The sequence below is a fragment of the Mytilus galloprovincialis genome, chromosome 7, assembly GCF_965363235.1.
Source record: "Mytilus galloprovincialis chromosome 7, xbMytGall1.hap1.1, whole genome shotgun sequence".
Lineage (NCBI taxonomy): Eukaryota > Metazoa > Mollusca > Bivalvia > Mytilida > Mytilidae > Mytilus > Mytilus galloprovincialis.
In genome coordinates, this window is record NC_134844.1 from 20,436,975 (window position 1) to 20,457,656 (window position 20,682).

The 20,682-nt window shown below is 33.0% G+C and overlaps 2 protein-coding genes across 3 annotated transcripts in view; one reads left to right on the forward strand and one right to left on the reverse strand.

Annotated features, from left to right (window-relative positions):
- Positions 1 to 7,636, forward strand: part of LOC143082502 (DNA helicase MCM8-like) — a 44,692-nt gene extending 37,056 nt beyond the window's left edge. For both annotated transcript variants that reach the window (XM_076258199.1, XM_076258198.1), the window contains 5 exons: positions 185 to 250; positions 941 to 1,110; positions 2,002 to 2,086; positions 2,477 to 2,566; positions 7,032 to 7,636. In XM_076258199.1, coding sequence (XP_076114314.1) covers positions 185 to 250; positions 941 to 1,110; positions 2,002 to 2,086; positions 2,477 to 2,566; positions 7,032 to 7,145 — 525 coding nt within the window. In that variant the 3' untranslated portion in view covers positions 7,146 to 7,636. The remainder of the gene's footprint in view (positions 1 to 184; positions 251 to 940; positions 1,111 to 2,001; positions 2,087 to 2,476; positions 2,567 to 7,031) is intronic.
- Positions 7,637 to 7,831: 195 nt separating this feature from the next.
- On the reverse strand, positions 7,832 to 19,665 carry LOC143082503 (kynurenine--oxoglutarate transaminase 3-like). The gene is made up of 12 exons (XM_076258200.1): positions 19,529 to 19,665; positions 18,613 to 18,664; positions 17,574 to 17,672; positions 16,357 to 16,506; positions 15,862 to 15,948; positions 15,501 to 15,626; positions 14,309 to 14,429; positions 13,811 to 13,977; positions 13,127 to 13,313; positions 11,987 to 12,066; positions 10,350 to 10,436; positions 7,832 to 8,522 (listed from the first exon to the last, which is right to left on the reverse strand). Exons 1-12 carry the CDS (start codon positions 19,588 to 19,590, stop codon positions 8,400 to 8,402), a joined length of 1,341 nt encoding a protein of 446 aa, XP_076114315.1. The 5' UTR covers positions 19,591 to 19,665; the 3' UTR covers positions 7,832 to 8,399.
- Between the last annotated feature and the right edge of the window lie 1,017 nt (positions 19,666 to 20,682).

Below are 20,682 nucleotides of genomic sequence, written 5' to 3' on the forward strand. Positions count from 1 at the left end.
GGGGTAAACATTTTTGTGAGTGCTCAACCTTCCTTATAACCTGGGACAGTGGTGTACCAGTACAACATAAGCACAAACCTAATATATAAACTGAATTTTGTTTAATTTTAAGCCTACATTTGCAATAAAAAAATGAAGAATGCAATGCTTCAAAGGTTTTGTATTACTTATCTTTTGATTTCAGTATATTGGATATGCCAGAAAGTATGTCCATCCAAAGATAAGTTCTGAAGCTGCCAAAGTCATACAGGTATTTATATAAAATGATAAAATTTAAGTAAGCTCAAATTGTTAAAAAGAGTCAAAATATGAAGCTTTTTTAGTGAGTAAAATAACTGTGTCAATAACTGAGGCCAAAAAGCTTCAGTTTGTATCAAATGCTGTTATTTAACAATATCTGTACAAACAAACAAACAAAATTTTTTATTTGCCAATCATAGCGCCCAAAATGAGCAGAATAATTACAATATAATTTTCAAACATAATGTAAAGTAAATTAAAAATAGAAATTGCTTATAGTTAATTAATAAATGGTATTTGTATGGTTTTCATGAATGAAACAATAGCAGTTTTTTGTCTGACTCATTATGAGGGGACATTGAAATATTGGGCATCTGTCTGTCTGATTGTCTGTGTGTTTGTCAATCTTGTCTTGTTAATGCTCTGATGTGTACAATTCTTGCCCGTTTTTATAAAAATTATATCAAAGGTTAATATCACCGTCAAGTGCTAAGATTAGCGACAATCAATTATTTTTAAAAGAATTAATTATCAATTACATGAAGTATTTCATTGTTAGCCATCTCAAGTGTATATTTCTTGCCAGATTTTTATGAAATTTATATCATAGGTTTATATTATCAATTTCTCAGACAAGTTCAAAAATCAGTGCTAATCCAATGATTATTTAAAATAAATGCCCTTTCATTATATTTCACAGGACTTTTATCTTGAGCTAAGAAAACAGCACCAAACACAAGACAGTACACCTATCACAACAAGACAACTAGAATCTCTTATTAGACTGACGGAATCCAGAGCTAGATTAGAACTGAGAGAAGTAGCCACCAAAGAAGATGCTGGTGATGTCATAGAAATTATGAAATACAGGTAAATTTTTTAGGCAATCTTTTCAAATTCAATGAATGTTAGTTTGTTTGAGATTTCTTTATTATTCTTTGAAAAACACTCAAGTACACCTATCTAGATGGGTGCATTGTAATGTTTGGAGATTCATCACAAGAAAAGAAGTGATTGATTCTTTGTTCAAGAAAATTAACTATCTTTCGTACCATGCATATCTGAGTTACTGTAAATTCAGAAATTATGTCGATGTTTTTATTATTGTGAAAAATGCAACAGGGTTATAATAGCAGTGATTTAAACTCGCATTTAAAAATAATTTAAAATGAAATAAACAGGATTTTTCGCAATATTGCAAAGATTAAAAATCGCATTTTAGTCTAAAATGACGAAATCGCAATAATAAATACATGCAATAATTTCTGAATTTACATTAATTGACAATCAGTAGGGGAGTTTAAAATAAATATTCAAGATATCTTCATTGGGAAAATATGTTAGACATTTATTTGTAACATTGTCAATTACAAATTTGTTTTGGAATTCTTGGTGAGCATCCAAGTAAGAAACAATATTAACAGTTTGACAAAGACGAGAACATTAACAGATACTGGTATATTTAGAGTAGTATTTCAAATAAAAGCATACAACATGGACTCACCTTAGCATTTTTATTGTAACCACCTAAAAAGTGTGAATTTTTCATGAGAGAATTATTGTTGTTTAAAACCTAATAACAATAAAATCATGAAAAAAGATTCCCTTGTGTAAATCTTGAAGAAAAACAGTCTGGGACAAAAAAAATATGAAAATTTAACTCATCAACAAGGTTGACTTTTGATTTTGTGAAATTTAATCTCACCCAAAGTAAGCGCTTTACAGTTTTCTAACACATATATACATCGTATTATGTTTCAGTATGGTAGATACTTATACAGACCAGTTTGGTGGACTGGATTTTAAACGTTCTCAGCATGGCTCTGGAATGAGTGGTAGATCACAGGTTAGATCCTTATGTTATTAAGAAAAATATTTATTAATTAATACTTTAACACATGTAACTCTTATGTTTATTTAAACAACATTTGAAGCTTTAGAACAGTCGTTCTATTAATAGCAATTAAGTCAAATTAAGTTTTAAGCATCATAGAGCTATATATGAAATATGGAGTCAGTATTTATTGTTCACCTTGAAAAATCATGACAGTGGATCTATCATTCATATTGGCTATATCTATGGCATTGTGTTTACATAGATTATCAAAGTCATGTCAGCAGCAAAGTCTATCAAAGTGTAAAGGAAGTGAAAAATTCTATCAGACCAATAATAATTAAGTTTTGTAGATTTCAATTTTTTTTTTATGCATCTAAAATGCTAACTGATATTTTTCAGCCAAAACGTTTTATAGCAGGATTACAGAAAGTGGCAGAACAGACATACAACTCTATATTTACTGTACAACAAATGAGACAGATAGCTAAGGTAGGATACAGCATATGAAAGATTTATTTCAAATTAATTTGCATATCTTAGAAGTGTATCATGGTTAGTCTGTTAACAATTGGGTCTTTTGCCAATGAGACAACTCTACCAGAGACAAATGATGTAGAAGTTAGACACTATAGGTTATTATACATCCTTCAACAATGAACAAAAGCCATATCCATATAAAACAGCTAAATTAAGTGTATGATGCAGATATGTAAGGATTTTGTTGGGGTGAAATAAGCATAATATTTTACTGGTTACCTGCACTACGTCTAGTTATCTTTTTTGTTTTGTTAGTCCATCAGCTAGTTTTCAAAAGCGCTTTAGTTAAGGAGTTTGTGTTACACCCCAGGGTACCGCAATTTTTTTTGATAGAATTCAACTTCAGTATCTTATTGATAAAATACAAGTTGTTAGACCAAAACAAAAGTGTCCAAAAGAGGTTTAAAAACGTCCCTTACAATGGTCCCCTTATTTAGCTATAACGACTAAGTATTTTTTAATTAAATTTTTTAATATAAAGCGATTGAAAAAATAATAAAGTATAGGTTAAAACAACTAAAACAGATATAAAACTATCATATTTAATGTAAAACTAAAGATTTTTTGTTTAAAAAAAGTGTGTATTTACATTACAAACAATCCGATTTTTTGGGGTTAAAATTAAGGCATATTTTCTCATTTCATAAAGAAATTCGTAATACAATTATCCGTTTTTGTGAATTAAACTTTAAAATTGACCAGTATGCAATGTTTAAACTATTTGCAGTATGTATATATCGTCTAAAATATGAATTATTCAATAAAACATATGTACGTGCAAATACTCGTGAAATACCGGAAATCATCAAATTACCGTCTTCGATTCAGTTGACAATATATTCACACATACGCACTTTAAGCTTATCAATTTGCAACTGAAATCAAACATTTAGTTGTCGATTATGTTGTTTTTTTGAGACAAATTATTTTATAAAGTAAATGTGTAACAAAATATTTATGAAAAAAATACAAATTAAAGTAAATTTTTTGCGTTTTGAAAAGGTGCACTCTATCGAACTCAATAAAGGTGTGCTTGTTTACTTTTTGTGTTTTAGCTATGTGGTGATTGAGTTAAGATTGTTCAGTCTTTCAATCGACAAACATTGCTTTTAACGTAGGTCAAATAGTCAGTTGGGGAATTTGTTTAGACTTTTTACTTTCTTTGGCACACAATTATGTCGATTTGACATACCATCTGGTTACTGTTTATTTGCTTTTCGTAATATTTACATTGTTCCTCATTTGATAGTGCTTTTTATCATTTTTCTTTCCTTTTTAATTAGATATATTGCTTCACTATTGTTTTATAAATTTTTTACATATTGTCACACTACATGTGCTTTTATAGCAGTCATTGGGAAACGGTTTGGCGATGCAGGGCTGGGCGATCTCCTGTTGGGGTCTGGAGTTATTGGGTCAGGTTCTTTGACTGGTGTATTTGAAGGTAAACATTATAATCGAGCGCTTCGATTGCTCAAAATTGTATCTGAAGCTTTTGAACGATTACGTTGGGAAGCATTTCGTTCTTGGCTTAATTCAGATGATGAGAATGAATTTCTCGATCCTAATTTTCAGCATCTGCTTTGTCAATCTTAGTTCAAATCAGACAAAATTTAACAGAAAACAACTTAAAAACCTTGCTAATTTCACCTTCTGTTGGTAAACTATTTGAGGCATTTAGTGTATATTGCAATCTAAGTGAGGGACTAATGAAAAAGTTCTGGAATTCTTACATAGAAATGGTCGAACTTTTATTGGTATGTATAAGAGCAACAAGGGAAGGTAAGTGGGAACTTCATTTGGCATGTGTTGAAAAAATGTTACCATGGTTTTTCGCATATGAAAGTCAAAACTATTCCCGATACATGTCAGTATATTTGCTTCACATACAAAATCTGTAAAATACATATCCTGGTGCCCATGTATGTCTTTCATCTGGTGGTTTTTGTGTTCAGAGAAGCTCTCATGGATTTTCTAGATCTCCAGTTGACCAAACAATCGAGCAAACGTTGAACAGAGATACCAAAATAAGAGATGGCATTGTTGGTTTCAGTTTGAATAAAGGTTCTGTTAACCGTTGGTTGCTAAATGCACATGACAGAGCTTCAATATCATCAAAATGTCGAGATTTGGCATGAATAGTTAATCCTGAAACATCCACACAAACAGAACTTGACAAAACTCGAATGAAATGAGATGAAACTGACGTTTTGAAATTGGTTCAAACTCTGCAAAGGTGGACAAACCCATTTGAGACATCTGAGCAGCTATCAGGCTTGTCCTCGGGCACTGTTTCTTCCTCTGAATTAATGTGCGACGCCTATAAAAAGGGAATGTTGGCATCAGACAATTTATCAGTGAACGGCTTGTTCAAAAGTCAATCGGCAAATGCAAGCTATTCCTGAGGAAAGCATGTGGATATTTAATTGCATGGCAGTCATTCAATCCATCACAAGGATACCAAGTACTTTTTCTGATATGGCAAATGTTGTTTTTAAAACCATCCTTTCAGTTTCAAAAAGAGCTCCCCGCATTGATTTTGTCACTGATCAGTATCCCACAATATCCATAAAAAAAATAGAACGGGATCGCAGGTCCTTGGGAGGGCCAATCATAACAATAATTTCGAGACCATCACAATCGTGTCCTCGGCAATGGAGGACATTGTTGTCAGTTGGTAGAAACAAAGTTGCTCTTGTTAAATTCTTTGTGTCGGAATGGATTAAACAATCCTATAGATTTACACTGGAAGGAATTGATTTATTTGTATCAGTGTTGAAAATGAAATAGTGACAAGTGTAAAATGCATTGAGCTTCTAAGCAAACAGGAAGAAGCCGACAAAAAAATGTTTCTTCATGCAAAACACGCAGCTGACAAAGGTTACGATTCCATTGTAATAAAAGCAATCTGATGTGGAAGTATTGGCCTGCTATTTTCAGAATCGCATCAGTTCAAATATTATTCTTTAGATAGGTACGTCTTCCAAATGCAGATTTTTGAATGTGCAATCAATGTGCGCAAAATTTGGGGAGAATGTTTGTAGAGCACTGACAGGATTTCACGCCTTTAGTGGTTGTGATTCAGTTAGTGCTTTGTCTGGTAAGGGAAAAAGCAAAGCATTTGGCGTTTTGAATCGTTCTGTGGAGTTTTCAGAAGGTCTATCCCGTCTTGGTGAAAATTTTAAAAGAGGTAGGCGAAGAACTGTCAAAAACACTCGAGAGGTTTTTGTGTGCTATATATGGATACGATTATAATAACATCAATGAAATTCAGATTATTTTTTTTTGCAATGCAAAAAACATTCATTGTCATCTACTGCCCCAACAAAAGATGCAATGTTAAAGCACATCAAACGATTCAACTTTCAGGCAAAGATTTGGAAATCTGCTCTATAACACAACACTGTTCCATCGCCAAACAATCATGATTGGATTGTTAATAACGATTTGATAAGCATCAATTGGTTAGACCAACCGCCATAATTCCATGCTTTTCCCTTTCTTACCGTTGAATTTTGTTCAACTGTCTTTAATTACTTGATGTTCTATGTTTCAATGTAAAAAATATACCTTTTTTATCAAGAAAACACTAGTATGTATGCTTTGGTTCATTCAACATCATGAATTTTGGATATTACCCTCCCTCTTTTTTTCTTGGTCCTATACGATTTAAAAATTAAATAAAAATTAGCCTCCGTATTAATAAGATATGATTTGTTCAATTTAATAAGGGTAATTGTACCGAATACTTGATTATTTTTTCTTTTTTCTGTATATATGGGTGAAACAAAATTTTTGATATACTCTTAAATAAGACCCCTTTTAACCCCTTTTGGACACTTTTTCAAAAGTCTAACACCTCTTAAAATATTCTTCAGACATTACTCTTTAGACTTATACCAAAAAATTGCGGTACCCTGGGGTGTAACACAGAACTGAAATTTTGCCTTACCAGCTGATGGACTATGTCTTTGATTTATACAATGTAGATATGGTTTCAGCAGAACTTTATTTTTCCTGTGTTTACAGGAGTATTTCAAAGTTAAGTTTTGATAATGTGCTTAAACTTTTGTATATTTTATAGACTTCTGTCTGTTGTTGAAGACTTACTGTAAATTCAGAAGTTATTGTGATGTTTTTATTATTGTGAAAAATGCGAAAGGGTTATAATGTCATTAGTTTAAACTTGCATTTTGAAACTTTTAATATGAATTTAACAGGATTTTTCTCGATATCAAAAACATTAAAATAGCATTATAGTCTAAATTGACAAAATCGCAATAATAAATGCATGAAATAATTCCTGAATTTACAGTATATTGCCTTTTAAATGTCTTATGGTTATTTTGTTTGTTGGATTGTCTCATTGAAGTATTCCCCACATCTCCTGTTATTCATATTTAAGTTTATTTTTCAGGATTGTGGAGTACAAGTGCTGGACTTTGAAGGTTTTATAGGTTCTCTTAATAATCAAGGATTTTTACTGAAGAAAGGACCTAAGGTTTACCAACTTCAGACTTCTGATTTTTGAAAAAGAAAGAAGCATGAGCGATAATCAATGATTGTTCCAAAGGAAAAAAGCAGGTTAACCATCTACAGAAGTCTGTTTTCAATAAGAGAAGCTTTATTTATACTAGGAAATTTTGCAATGAAAGGACCAAATATGTACCAGATAAATATATCTGACATAAGGTTGAAAAAAAAGGAGTATCCATTAATGACCAATGATTCTGATCCAAGAAAAGAAAGATTTTCACTTACAGATGCAACACACATATTGACCAATGCTAAGTTTAAAAATCTGTTGTCAATAATTGTTTACATTAACCAAAAAAAACACTCAGAACATCAAATATTTGTAAATTCAGATTTCCACTCTTCTACCTTATCTTCAGTAGATCTTTACTACACATTGACTTGATGTTTCCATTAAACATGTTTATTATGTTATTCATTTATGCTTTGCTTACATATTTATTACTTGTTATTACTTTGATTGAATAAACTTGTTAGCATATTTCATGTTTTGTCTGTTATATTTAAATGTGAATATGCCCATAGTTTGCCATAATCCAGAGATAAAATAATTGCAGGAAAGAATGGTTAATAAATCTGTGAGTGCTCTTAAAGAACATCAATCTAAAAATTTGATTCACAGGCTTCCAAATCAGTTTGTTAAATTTTGAAAAGCAAACATATAAAAATAAATGACTTCATGGTTCAGCTAACAAGCAAGCTAACCAAAGATAATACCTTTGGCTACACACTCAATACACCTTATCGCTAATCCCGGCTGACCCGGCCGCTTGAACTTTTGACACATACAACAATCACTTTTTCATTGTTGCGTCAGATATTTTGTATTATGACGTCAAAATTTTACGGGAACCTGTGTAATATCCAGTAATGGCGGACAAACAGTGATAAGATGTATGATATCGGCTGTTAAATAAAAAATATCTGTGACTGTTCAATTATTTGAAAAGCACAATAAAAACAAAGAGAATATGAGATGGTCCAAGGATTGGAACAGCATTAAGTTCTTTGAATAAAATAAATATTGTTTTAAGTAGGTCCTTTACTACTGTTACGAACAAAAGCCACATCCAACAATAAACAAAAACCAAATTGATGCAATAAAACAAACCAATTATAAATAAAGTATACAAATATTTACAACATTGTACCTATCTATGTCTAATCTCTTTTACAGGCACCTTACTCTATGAATAAAAAATAAATTCCTTGTAACATATTTAAAACATCTATAAGACATGCCAATTTTTCATATTGTTCCATTTGGAAGCTTCAGTGTTTTATGTTCCTCATCATTTGTGTTATCGTCATCTAGTCCTGTAATATTCCAGTTGTGAAGGATTTCTTTGGCTTTGTTTAGGGTTTCATCAGTCTACAATTAGATTTAAATCTGGGATTATAATAAGTGGTAAATAAACCATTGCAACTGTCTAGGATATTTCTATCAAATATATATTAATAATAAATTCATAGAATTTTGTCAAACTTTATTTTTTCATTTTTAGCTCACCTGGCCCGAAGGGCCAAGTGAGCTTTTCCCATCACTTTGCGTCTGGCGTCCGGCGTCCGGCTTCGTCGTTAACGTTTACAAAAATCTTCTCTGAAACTGCTTGGCCAAATTAAACCAAACTTGTCCACAATCATCATTGGGGTATCTAGTTTAAAAAATGTGTCCGGTGACCCGGCCAACCAACCAAGATGGCCGCCATGGCTAAAAATAGAACATAGGGGTAAAATGCAGTTTTTGGCTTATAACTCAAAAACCAAAGCATTTAGAGCAAATCTGATATGGGGGTAAAATTGTTCATCAGGTCAAAATCTATCTGCCCTGAAATTTTCAGATGAATCAGACATTCCGTTGTTGGGTTGCTGCCCCTGAAATGGTAATTTTAAGGAAATTTTGCTGTTTTTGGTTATTATCTTGAATATTATTATAGATAGAGATAAACTGTAAACAGCAATAATGTTCAGCAAAGTAAGATCTACAAATAAGTCAACATGACCAAAATGGTCAGTTGACCATTTTAGGAGTTATTGCCCTTTATAGTAAATTTTTAACCATTTTTCGTAAATCTTAGTAATATTTTAGAAAAATCTTCTCCTCTGAAACTACTGGGCCAAATTTAACCAAACTTAGCCATAATCATCATTGGGTATCTAGTTAAAAAAATGTGTCCGGTAACTCGGCCAACAAACCAAGATGGCCACCATGGCTAAAAATAGAACATGGGGGTAAAATGCAGTTTTTGGCTTATAACTCAAAAACCAAAGCATTAAGAGCAAATCTGACAGGAAGTAAAATTGTTGATCAGGTCACGATCTATCTGCCCTGGAATTTTCAGATGAATTGGATAATGGGTTGTTAGGTTGCTGCCCCTGAATTGGTAATTTTGAGGAAATTTTGCTGTTTTTTTGTTGTTATTATCTTGAATATTATTATAGATAGAGATAAACTGTAAACAGCAATAATGTACAGCAAAGTAAGTACTAAAAATAAGTCAGTATGACCAAAATAGTCAATCGACCCCCTAAGGAGTTATTGCCCTTCATAGTCAATTTTTAACAATTTTCTTAAAATTTGAAGATTTTCAATAACATTTTCCACAGAAAGTACTGTTATAGATAGAGATAATTTTAAGCAGCAAGAATGTTAAGCAAAGTAAGATCTACAAACACATCACCATCACCAAAACACAATTTTGTCATGAATCCATCTGTGTCCATTGTTTAATATTCACATAGTCCAAGGTGAGCGACACAGGCTCTTTAGAGCCTCTAGTTAGATAATTGCATGACTTTAATTCTTATGTAAAATTATGTCAATATTTGCTTCTATTCCTGGTCTTGCAGGAGTCATATAACTTTCGAGAACGATAACTGTACTTGTACTCAGAAATCAACCAATCAAAGTCCTGGATTTGGGGTTATTTTTTTGCACAAATTTTGTACTTCGAGTTCTTCTTCTTCTTCTTTAAGGTCAACAAGGCTTCAATACTGAAGAATACATGTTCTGAGTAAAGTTTTATGACCGAGAGCCCAGATGAAAGTTAACTAGAATTTGTTGTTAACCTTTTAGATAATATGAAACTACCAAAACATAAAAGTTTATCGTCACTGGGTAAAATTTAAAAGCAGAAAGACAACACATACATATTCCTAACGAGAAGTTTTTAAATGTGCTACTATAGTGAGTACTTACCTTGACAAAGCAGATTCTCACATACTTTTCTCCTAGATATTTATGTTCTTGGCTGTAACATATAGAGACTGGCATTGCACAGAATTTCTAAAACAACAATTAATTAATAATAGAAGTTTGTAATAATATAGAAGTGGATCATCCGATGTGAGTAATTATACTGCCTTCATCAATGAGACAACCCATATTGTTTAGTCCACTATGATATGCCCTAACATAATAAATGTAAAAGAATTCAAACCAGGGAATTATGGTAACTTCCTAATTAATAACAAAACAATTTATGAAAAATGAACTGATGAAAACCACTGAATTACAGGGTCATTAACCTACAAATCATAATTTATTATAATTTTTTCCGAACTTTAGCCTACAAAAAATAATTCTGTGTAATAGTATTGTCCATAAAAGTAGTGCAATAGTTATAGAATTGAGAATGTGTCAAAGAGACAAAGAGCAGAAAACAGTCCTAGGCCACCAATAAGTCCTCAACACAGAAAATCCTGCTCCAGATTTTGGCTGGAATGAATAAGGTTATTTTATAGTATTTGCTCTTAAACCTAAGAAATACCATTATGGTATAGTATTTGCCATTTAACCTATAAAATAATACTATCATGTTATAGTGTTGTCCCTCTATGCCACAATGTAAGAAATACTGTCATGTTATAGTATAGGCTCTATAATCTAGGCAATTATGTTATATTAAGTTTTGGACCTTTAATCTTGAAATACTATTTATATGGTATATTATTTGCCTTTTAACCTATAAAATAATAACTACTATGTTATAGTGTTAGCCCTTTATGGTTGGAATGACTATTATGGACTTTTTAATAACCTTGAAATACCATTATGGTATAGTATTGGCCCTTTAACCTATGATATAATACTGAAGGGGAATTGACACTTAAACCTAGGAATAATACTGTTATAATATTGTCCATTTAACCTGGGAAATACTGCTATTTTCAACATAGGAAATACTGCTATGGTATAATATTTTCAATTTAGCCTAGGAAATACTGCAATTCTATAGTATTGTCTTTTTAATCAAGTCAATACTCCTTATATATAACATGATGATCCTTTTAACTTTACATTAAGTAATGCTAATACTTTGGAACAGTAGTGTTAATTTAACTAGGGAAATACTACTATGGTTTAGTATTGTCCCTTTTAGCAAGTAGTATTGTCCACTTAGCATAGGAAATACGTTTATGATATAGTAATATAAAAAAGATGATGTGGTATGATTGCCAATGAGACAACTGTCCACAAGATACCAAAATGACACAGACATTAACAACTATAGGTCACCGTACGGCCTTCAACATGAACAAAGCCCATACCGCATAGTCAGCTATAAAAGGCCCCGATATGACAATGTAAAACAATTCAAACAAGAAAACTAACGGCCTTATTTGTATAAATAAAATGAACGAAAAACAAATATGTACACATAAACAAACGACAACCACTGAATAACAGGCTCCTGACTTGGTCATTTGACTTAGGAACTAATACAATGATATGATATTGCCTACTAAACGTAAGAGATACTTCTTTGGTGCAGATCTAACCACGGAAATACTACTATGATAATATTGCCCATACCCGTTTTAATATAAAGTTACCTTTTTGTGTATTGCCCATTTGACAAATTTGTAATCATATGCCTGACCATCTTCATCTCTTGTCACACAACCATTGGTATCTAAATTAAAAACACAGATTTAATTAAAATATGTACAACGATTTTTGTGCCCAATCTAGCACCCACTTTAAGGGCAAGGAAGAAGCCATTATTGCCATCTGATTAAAATCGGCTGTTAGTTTTCGTTAGGATACTATCCGCACAAAGAGCGTATCACAACATCGGTTTATGAGACTATATTCAATTGAATTTGATAGTAAGCTCCTGGTAGAAGGGAACCTGATTGAAATGTTCAAAGATCGATTTGACTCAACACATTCTCCTCTTTATGTAGTAGAACAAGTAAGAAATTACCACCATAAAGTAACATAATTAGAACCATGGAAATAGTACATTCATACATGTATATCATCCCGCATATTAAAATGACATCATGCAGAAATGCAACCAATGTGTAACTTCTTATTTTAAATTTTTTGTTAATATCCAAAATCAAAGTTGTAGAAAACATTTTATCAGAATCATTTGGTAAAAAGTAAAATTACAAAAATAACGAACTCAGAAGAAATTTCTAAACGGAAGACCCTAAGCAAATGGCAAAATCAAAAGCTCAAACACTGCAAACGAATGGATATATCCATGCAACTATTGTCTCCTCCATGCCAGTCTTGAACATAAAAACATAATTTTAAATATACTGCACTAATAATTTTTAGTGTTCCTAAAAGATTGCTGTCATTGTAAACCACAGTTGAACATAGAACTCACGGGCACTCGCCTCAGAAAAAAAAATCGGTATATAGGATTTTTATTTCTGAGACGAGTGCCAGTGATAGAACTGTATGGGAAAAACAGCTACTATTTTGTCAAAAAACACTGTCAAACATTCAAACATAATATCCATACTGATCTGTGTTCACACTTGTGTAGTAGAAACAAAAATATTATAGGTGAAAAATGTAAAAATGTAAACAATATCTAAAAAAAAAAAAAAAAAAAAAAAAAAGGGGGGGGATAGATTTGAAAGGTAGGAAATTTTGAATTAAAAGATACTTGGAGAAATATAGTATCTACTAATAGAAGTATACTGTCAAACAATTGAAATGTATTGTGTTCCTACCGAGCTTTGATATATCTGCTACAATGAAATAGCCACCTTCAGGCACTACTACAGTAATTCCTGCCTCACTGAGGTATTTACACAGTAGATCACGCTTTATTTCCATATCCCGTGGGAGAGAGCTAAAATAACATTCTGACGAACCAAGGCGGGATAATTCTGTCTCTAATGATACAGCAATAGCTTCCTGTAAAATGAAGAATTCATAATTGGTAAATTATAAACGATTTTTATGCCCCATGTATGGGCATTACGTTTTCTGGTTAATGCGTACATTCGTTCGTCCGTCCGTCTATCCCGCTTCATGTTAAAGTTTTTGGTCAGGGTAGTTTTTGATGAAGTAAAAGTCCTATCAATTTGAAACTTAGTACAGATGTTCCTTATGATATGATCTTTTTAAATTTGATGCCAAATTAGAGTTTTGACCCCAATTTCACGGTCCATTGAACATAAAAAATAATAGTGCGATTGGGGCATCCGTGTACTATGGACACATTCTTGTTTTTCAATTTATGCAACGTTATATAAAGGTATATAGGTATTATTTTTCAGAGCAAGTGCCTATGTCATGTAAGCTGCCATTCTGATGTATTTGGTCTAGCTAGGTATTACCCATGCAAGGAATTTCTTCGTTAAAAGGGGATATACTATTCTAATGCTACTTGAAATGAATTTTGTACATACCTGAGTTGGAGTAGGATTAGTCCTTAGTACTGCATCATGGATAGTCTTAATACCCTGGATAAGGTTTGCGGGACCTACAGCCCAACCGACTTTCCAACCAGTGACACTAAACGTCTTCCCAGCACTGCCTATTGTAACTGTTCTATCCCACATACCAGGTAAAGTTGCTGAAAACATATTATTTAGTCTGATCTTTACAAGCAGAAACATAGGTAAAGGTTTTATTTAATAAACTGCACATTCCGGACCCAATTCAAATAAGAGAAGTTCTTGTAACAATATTTCTTCGAGTCACAATAGATCTTATGTATAATCAGATTACGTCTGAACATTTTTCCCAAAAAAAAATATTCAGCAGCTTTAGTATTAGTATCATCACGAAAAACAAAAGATGGAACTCAATTTAAAAAGGAGTTAAGGATGATTTAATAAGATGTCAGTTAATTTGTACTGCTAACCTCCAAGTTCTTTCCGTGTGATAATAAAAGAGAAACTTACCAATTCGAATATGCTTTTTCCCATCATATATAAGCCATTCATAGACTTCATCAGCAATACACATCACATCATGCTCATTACACAACTCAGAAATCAGGTTCAGCTCATCAAATGTAAACACCTGTAATATACAAATGCCCCTTTTATGTCAGTCAGCACCCTTAGGAAAAGTTCTGGATCCGCCACTGGTTATCGAAAAAGATATAGTAAAGTTGGCAAGTTTGAAATTTGATAGTTGGTTGCTTGCTTAAAGTCCAGTGGCAACTATTTCTTGCAAGTTTAGGACGAAAACAAAAAGATGAAAAAAAAAACATTAGGTACTTGTTGTAATTACGGTATTTTGGGGGTCAAGGAAATTTCGACTGCCACTGGAAAATGGGGATATATTGGAAAGGGAAAATAATTTGACCTTGGGACAGGCCACCTACTAGGCTACAGACCCTTCAAGACTTGTTGCAAGGATTCTTGACATGCAGATAGCATGGCTATCTCTCTAAATGAGGCATCGTATTTAGCGTACCTGATCTGACCGAACGTGATTGTGTATTTGCTACATCCCGCACAGCCATACGGACACCACACGTTGGCGAAGTTTTTACTGTCGGTCGGAGAACGACCAATGATGACAATAGTTCTATTCGTCAGTCACATTTGAAGTTAAATGTCACAGCTGATATATAGAACTATTTCAATAGATTTCTGGACATATCTTCGTTCCACCTGAATTATAACCTGGACCGATAGCTTTATCTTTCAGACCACTGATAGGATCACAGTTAATGTATTGAAATAGTTCAGGGGCACATCTTGCATTTCTCACTTCTGCCACAAACAATGACTTTTAGTTGTTTCAAATATGCAGTGACCATGACGGTTCGTAGATGTTCACAAAGGGGTACAGATGCCCCTACACCCGAAATTTTGTACCACTGAATTGCCATGACCTCTCCAGAAAGTCATAAATATGAGAGAGAAAAAAATAAGAAGATGTGGTATAATTGCCAACGAAACATCTCTCCTTCAGAGACCAAATGATAAAGGTCCCAATACGGCCTTAAACATGGAGCAAAATCCATATCGCATATAGTAAACTATAAAAGACGCCAAAATGACAGATGTAGAACAATTCAAACGGGAACGAGAGCTGATTTAAAGTTAAACCGTGTAAATCATTTTATGGAATTATACGCACCTTTCCAAGTGGATTCGATGGGTTGTTGACCACTATAGCTTTTGTCTTACTATTGAAGGCTTCTCTTATCTGACTAGTGTCAAATGTCCAGTCTTCGCTGCCCGTGACACTTTTACAAGTATTTGTCTACAATAAATAGAAATATCACTCGCACTTATTCTAAGGACATAATATGAGACAGAATGGTGATAAAAAGGCAGTAAATTGTTTGTCTAAAGATTGCTACTTATGAAGGAAGAAGACTGAATAATCTATATATTAAAGACAGATGCCTTATGGTTTGAGATTTCTGTCTGACAAATGTATGTTTTTTTAAAAATAATTATACATAATATATTAAGTTGACATATGACATACTCACCATTCTAAGTGGTATGTAGACAGGCACAGCACCTGCTAAACGCAACATTTCTTTATATGGTTCATAAAATGGTTCAATCAGTATAACCTAAAATGATTCAGAAAACCATAGCGTAGCGTGAATTATAAATAAAACAAAATGATTTCAAATGTAATTCGCTTATTCATTAAATAAATGGTGTTCGTGTACTGATTTTATTGTTCGTTCTTTTCTGTACATTTTCTTAGTTTAGTTTAGTTTAAACATATTTATTTATAGAGGATTGGGAAACAAGTTATTGCAACTTATATTAATCCCTTTCCACTTTGCGGGTGCGAGTGCTGTCTTGTAGCGGCATTAGCCTACTATAAAGATTAAAAGAGAAGAGTTGAGATCTATACAAAAACTTGTTTAATGCTTACATATGATGCTTTATGTGTTTGTCCTTAGTCAGGACCATCTTCAGTGGTTGTCTTCAATCGAAGAGTTAAAAAAATGCAATTTGGAATTACTAACCTCGTCTCCGGGATTAATTAGTCCAATGAAGGTACAATATAATGCTTCAAATGCTCCAACGGTGACGTTTATGTTGGTCATGGCGTTTATTTCTCTTCCCAGGGTTATACTGTAGAGTTTAGAAAGAGCGTCGACAAGGCGCGGATGCCCCTGTAATGTATATTACAACATGCTTAAAATCATCTTTGGTCATCCTTTCTCTGGTCAGTGATTCGTGTGTTCTGTTTTACTTTTCACAATTGTCCCAATTTAGAGAAATCATATAATTGTCATTGTTTTTTTTATAATTTCAAAAATGCCAATATCTGTTTACAGTGTATACACTTAATATCTGATTGATATAATTTTTCCTTATAACAATCCAATTTTTCGTATAAAAATGGTTTCAAATGTAAAGACCGATGATGTTATCTTGTATAAATCCGATTTCAAATGTAACAGAACGGTAATGTTATCTTGTACAGGTGCGGTTTCAAATGTTACAAAACGATTATGTTATTCTTACAAATTCGATTTCAAATCTTACAGAACGCAGAGGCGGATTTAGTGGGGGGACGCCCCCCCCCCCCTTTTGAGAAAAAAAATTGGTTGCTTGTATAGGGAATCACTGAAGAGTGACGAGTTCGGGCCCCCTCTAAGGCAGCCAGTGGGCCCCCACTTATGAAAATTTCTGGATCCGCCACTGGAACAGGTAATGATGTCTTGTACAAATCCGATTTCAAATGTTAATGAACGGTAATGTTACAGACCGGCTACAGTGTTGTCTTGTATAAATCCAATTTTAAATATTTCGGAACGTATAATGTTATCTTCTACAAAGCCGATCTTAAATATTTCAGAACGCTAATGTTTTCTTGTACAATTCTGGTTTCAAATGTCATATAACGTGCATGTTAACTTATCTTGTACACATCCGATTTTAAATGTCAGACAATGTTACTGCGACGGTGTAGAATATTGGAATATTACATAACATTTATCTATTTATGGAAATAATTTATTATGTAGAATACCAAAACTGTTTTACGAGACAAGTACGAGAAATCAGAGTCACTTCATAGCCTAAACTGTAGATAATTAGTGTCATAAATAGAACAATAATGTAGCGATACAATAATTCCTTTGTTCCTTTGGTGGCAAAAGTCTTCATAGTTTTAAATTAAATGGAGAATTATCATGCTTTAATCCATGCTTCTCTACCTGCTGATATAACTTACATAAGCTCTTGTGTAGTGATTGATCATGTGGTTGTTCCCGATAACAGCATTGCTTAGAGATTCAAGAACATTTTCAGGTGGTCTGAAATCAGGGAAACCCTGAAAAAGTATCGTTTAGGTCATTCACACGCACAGTATACGATGCAAATTTTCGTTGTCAATTCATCAAACGAATCAAATGTTTGCTTTAATCATATTTTAATGAACTTTTTACATAAATATTTTATTTCAAATAAATTTCTTGCAATTTATTCACGGGGACCTCGGTGGCCGAGTGGTCTGAGGAGTTCATCTACTGTGTTATTATCCTGTCAACACTGAAGTTGTAAGTTCGAACCCCGATATTAGAACATATCAGAGGCGTATGTAACGGTCTCGTTCGCCTTTAAATTTACAATAAGCAGTTTCGTGTATATTTCTTACAATAGACAACTTTATACATGCTAGTACAATGAAACGACTGATATACAGTGACGGAATTTAAAAAGGACAGACACAAATATCGAATGGTTAATTTATAGAAATTTTACAATCTTATTTTTTTATTTGCTCCGCCTACTTTAAAAATCCTGGATAGTCACTATAGTTCCTTGCTGTCCCTGGTATAATTATGTTCTTTAACCTGTACCAAACGTACATGCAGTAAAAAAAACTTATTTCAGTATGTTTGTATATAAACAGAGCTGACTATGCGGTATGGGCTTTGCTCATTGTTGAAGGCCATATGGTCACCTATAGTTGTTAATTTCTGTGTCATTTTAACTCTCTTGTGGAGAGTTGTCTCATTGGCAACCATACCACATCTTCTTTTTTATATATATACAGCCATATAATACATGTATTTTATGTGTCTGATATAAGCAAAACACGATACGTATTTCAAATTTTTTTCGTATGTTCGCTCGCTTCATTTCTTGACAAGCTGGCTCTTATGCATGCAGTTTAAAAAATTACATAATCTTCTATCATCTATCTGCAGCGTATGTGAAAAAGAACAAAATTTTACCTACCATACTACTATGTTTGGTTATATACGTACCAGTGCCATGTTCAGCGCTCCATGTTGTAAAACAAGTCCCAATATTTCTACCCTGTAGAAATAATATACTAAGTTGATTGATTGATTGTTGGTTGCTTAACGTCCAGTTTCAAATATTTCATGCATGTTCAGGACGAGAACAAGTTAACAATAAATACAATTTGTAGGTCTTGTAAAAGAGGTCATCAGAGATGATGGTCAGGGAAATTTGGACTGCCACTGGAAAATGAGGATATATTGGATAGGAACAAAAATTTTGCCTTGCAACAGGCCACCTACGGACCCCTAAAAGAGTTGTTGCGAGGGTTCTTAACATGTAAAGAGCTTGGCACTCTCTTTACAGTTAAACGGCCCCATTCTAACCGGACGTGGATGCAAATTTGAAACATCCCGCATATAGCCAAACGGACGCCCCACTAAGACAAGCGGTTTCAAGTTACTGCTGGTAGGAAGAAGACTAAGTGACCATATCTTTATTCCCAAGTCACCCTTGGGGGCTATACTAAGTTGATGTTAAACACTGTATATGCTGGTTTCTTAAAATGAATCTAAATTCCATCTGGTAATGCCAGTTATCTGCGCTGCAAAATGACGTGGCATGACTGTCTTTTTACGGTATATTTTTTTTGGAATGATACTGGATAATTTAAGATAAGAAGTTGTGTGATTGCCAGACAGCTACACACTAGAGACAATGCGAATGTAAACAACTATATGTCACCGGTTGCTTTCAACAATGAGCAAATCCTATAACGTAATAGAAAGCTTAACCTAACGGAATTGCTTTCGTTTTAATGCGGAACACAATGATATATTCACTCTTTATTCTTAATTAAAAACTGCAATCCCCAACCTTTTCTCGACATATTGTGGTCACATCATTTTGGCGTTAACCTTCATATCTTTCACAACTTACCATATATTTCCTTCGCATGCTTTGTCTTTAACTCTGTTTGCTAATCCTAATTTTGATGCCATTCTTGTCCACACACAATCTAAAAATAAATTTCATATAACTGTTGCACATTTTCCTTTTCATCTGGTACTTTTTTTATATACAATACTGCGTTACTTTCGTACGGGAAAACATTTAAAAAATAAAAGAGCTCCAATTCTTACCTTGCTTATGTATGTCTACGTGTTAAGGAAAGACAAAAACTTCACATACATAATTTATATACTTGTACTTATATGTCTCTCCCACTAAGCATGTCAACGGTGAGAAGGTATGATTAAATCAAGCCCTAATTATATCATGCAGGAAGATAACAATTCGTACCCTTGTTTAAATCATATCCCATAGACAAAATTATTACAGAACGTAACAATAAGGATGTAAAATTAGATACAAAAGGATTTTCAAGGATTGAATGAAGAAAAAGAACACTTTCTTTTCAAGAATAAATGAAGAAAACTTGAAGAAAAACTTGAAAGCTTATAAAATGGAAAATGTTTCAACGAGCTTGATTTTCCAATACCTGTGAGAGAGATTGCAAATGCCATATCAAAGATTAAAAAGAACAAATCTCCAGATTTGGATAAAATCACAAATAACATGATAAAATGTAGTCAGTCAGCTCTCTTTAATGTTTTCAGAAGCTATTTAATGTCTGTTTAAGCTCAGAAATATACCCTACAAGCTGGGCAGAGGGTTACATAACACCATTACATAAAGCACATAATATTCCTGATCCAAACGACTATCGTGGATGGACAATTACAAGCTCGATAGGCAAATTATTTAATTGTGTTTTAAATTCATGTCTTCACAAATTTTTAATTAAATTTACTATCATAGATGAGTGTCAAATTGTGTTTTTTTCTGGCCCCGCAACGAAGTTGTCGGTGCCATATAGTTTTACCCTTGTCCGTCTTTCCGTAATTTCGTCATTCCGTCATTCCGTCATTCCGCAACAAACCATTATACGGAGTTTTTTTTCTAAACGCCTTCTTATATATATGTTATCTCACTAACTTCAAACTGGGTCGATTTGCGCTTTTTAGCAATTGTTTTTTTTCTGATTTCATCTGTTGTCTACTTTTTTTTTTTAACAAAAACGTATGTTAATT

Excerpts from the sequence above, each read along its gene's own strand:
- LOC143082503 (XM_076258200.1), bottom strand. The coding sequence starts at position 19,590 with ATGGCATCAAAATTAGGATTAGCAAACAGAGTTAAAGACAAAGCATGC. Across the intron at positions 17,673-18,612 it reads GAGCGCTGAACATGGCACTG|GGTTTCCCTGATTTCAGACC; the intron begins GTACGTATATAA and ends ATACTTTTTCAG. Across the intron at positions 15,627-15,861 it reads TCTACATACCACTTAGAATG|ACAAATACTTGTAAAAGTGT; the intron begins GTGAGTATGTCA and ends TATTTATTGTAG.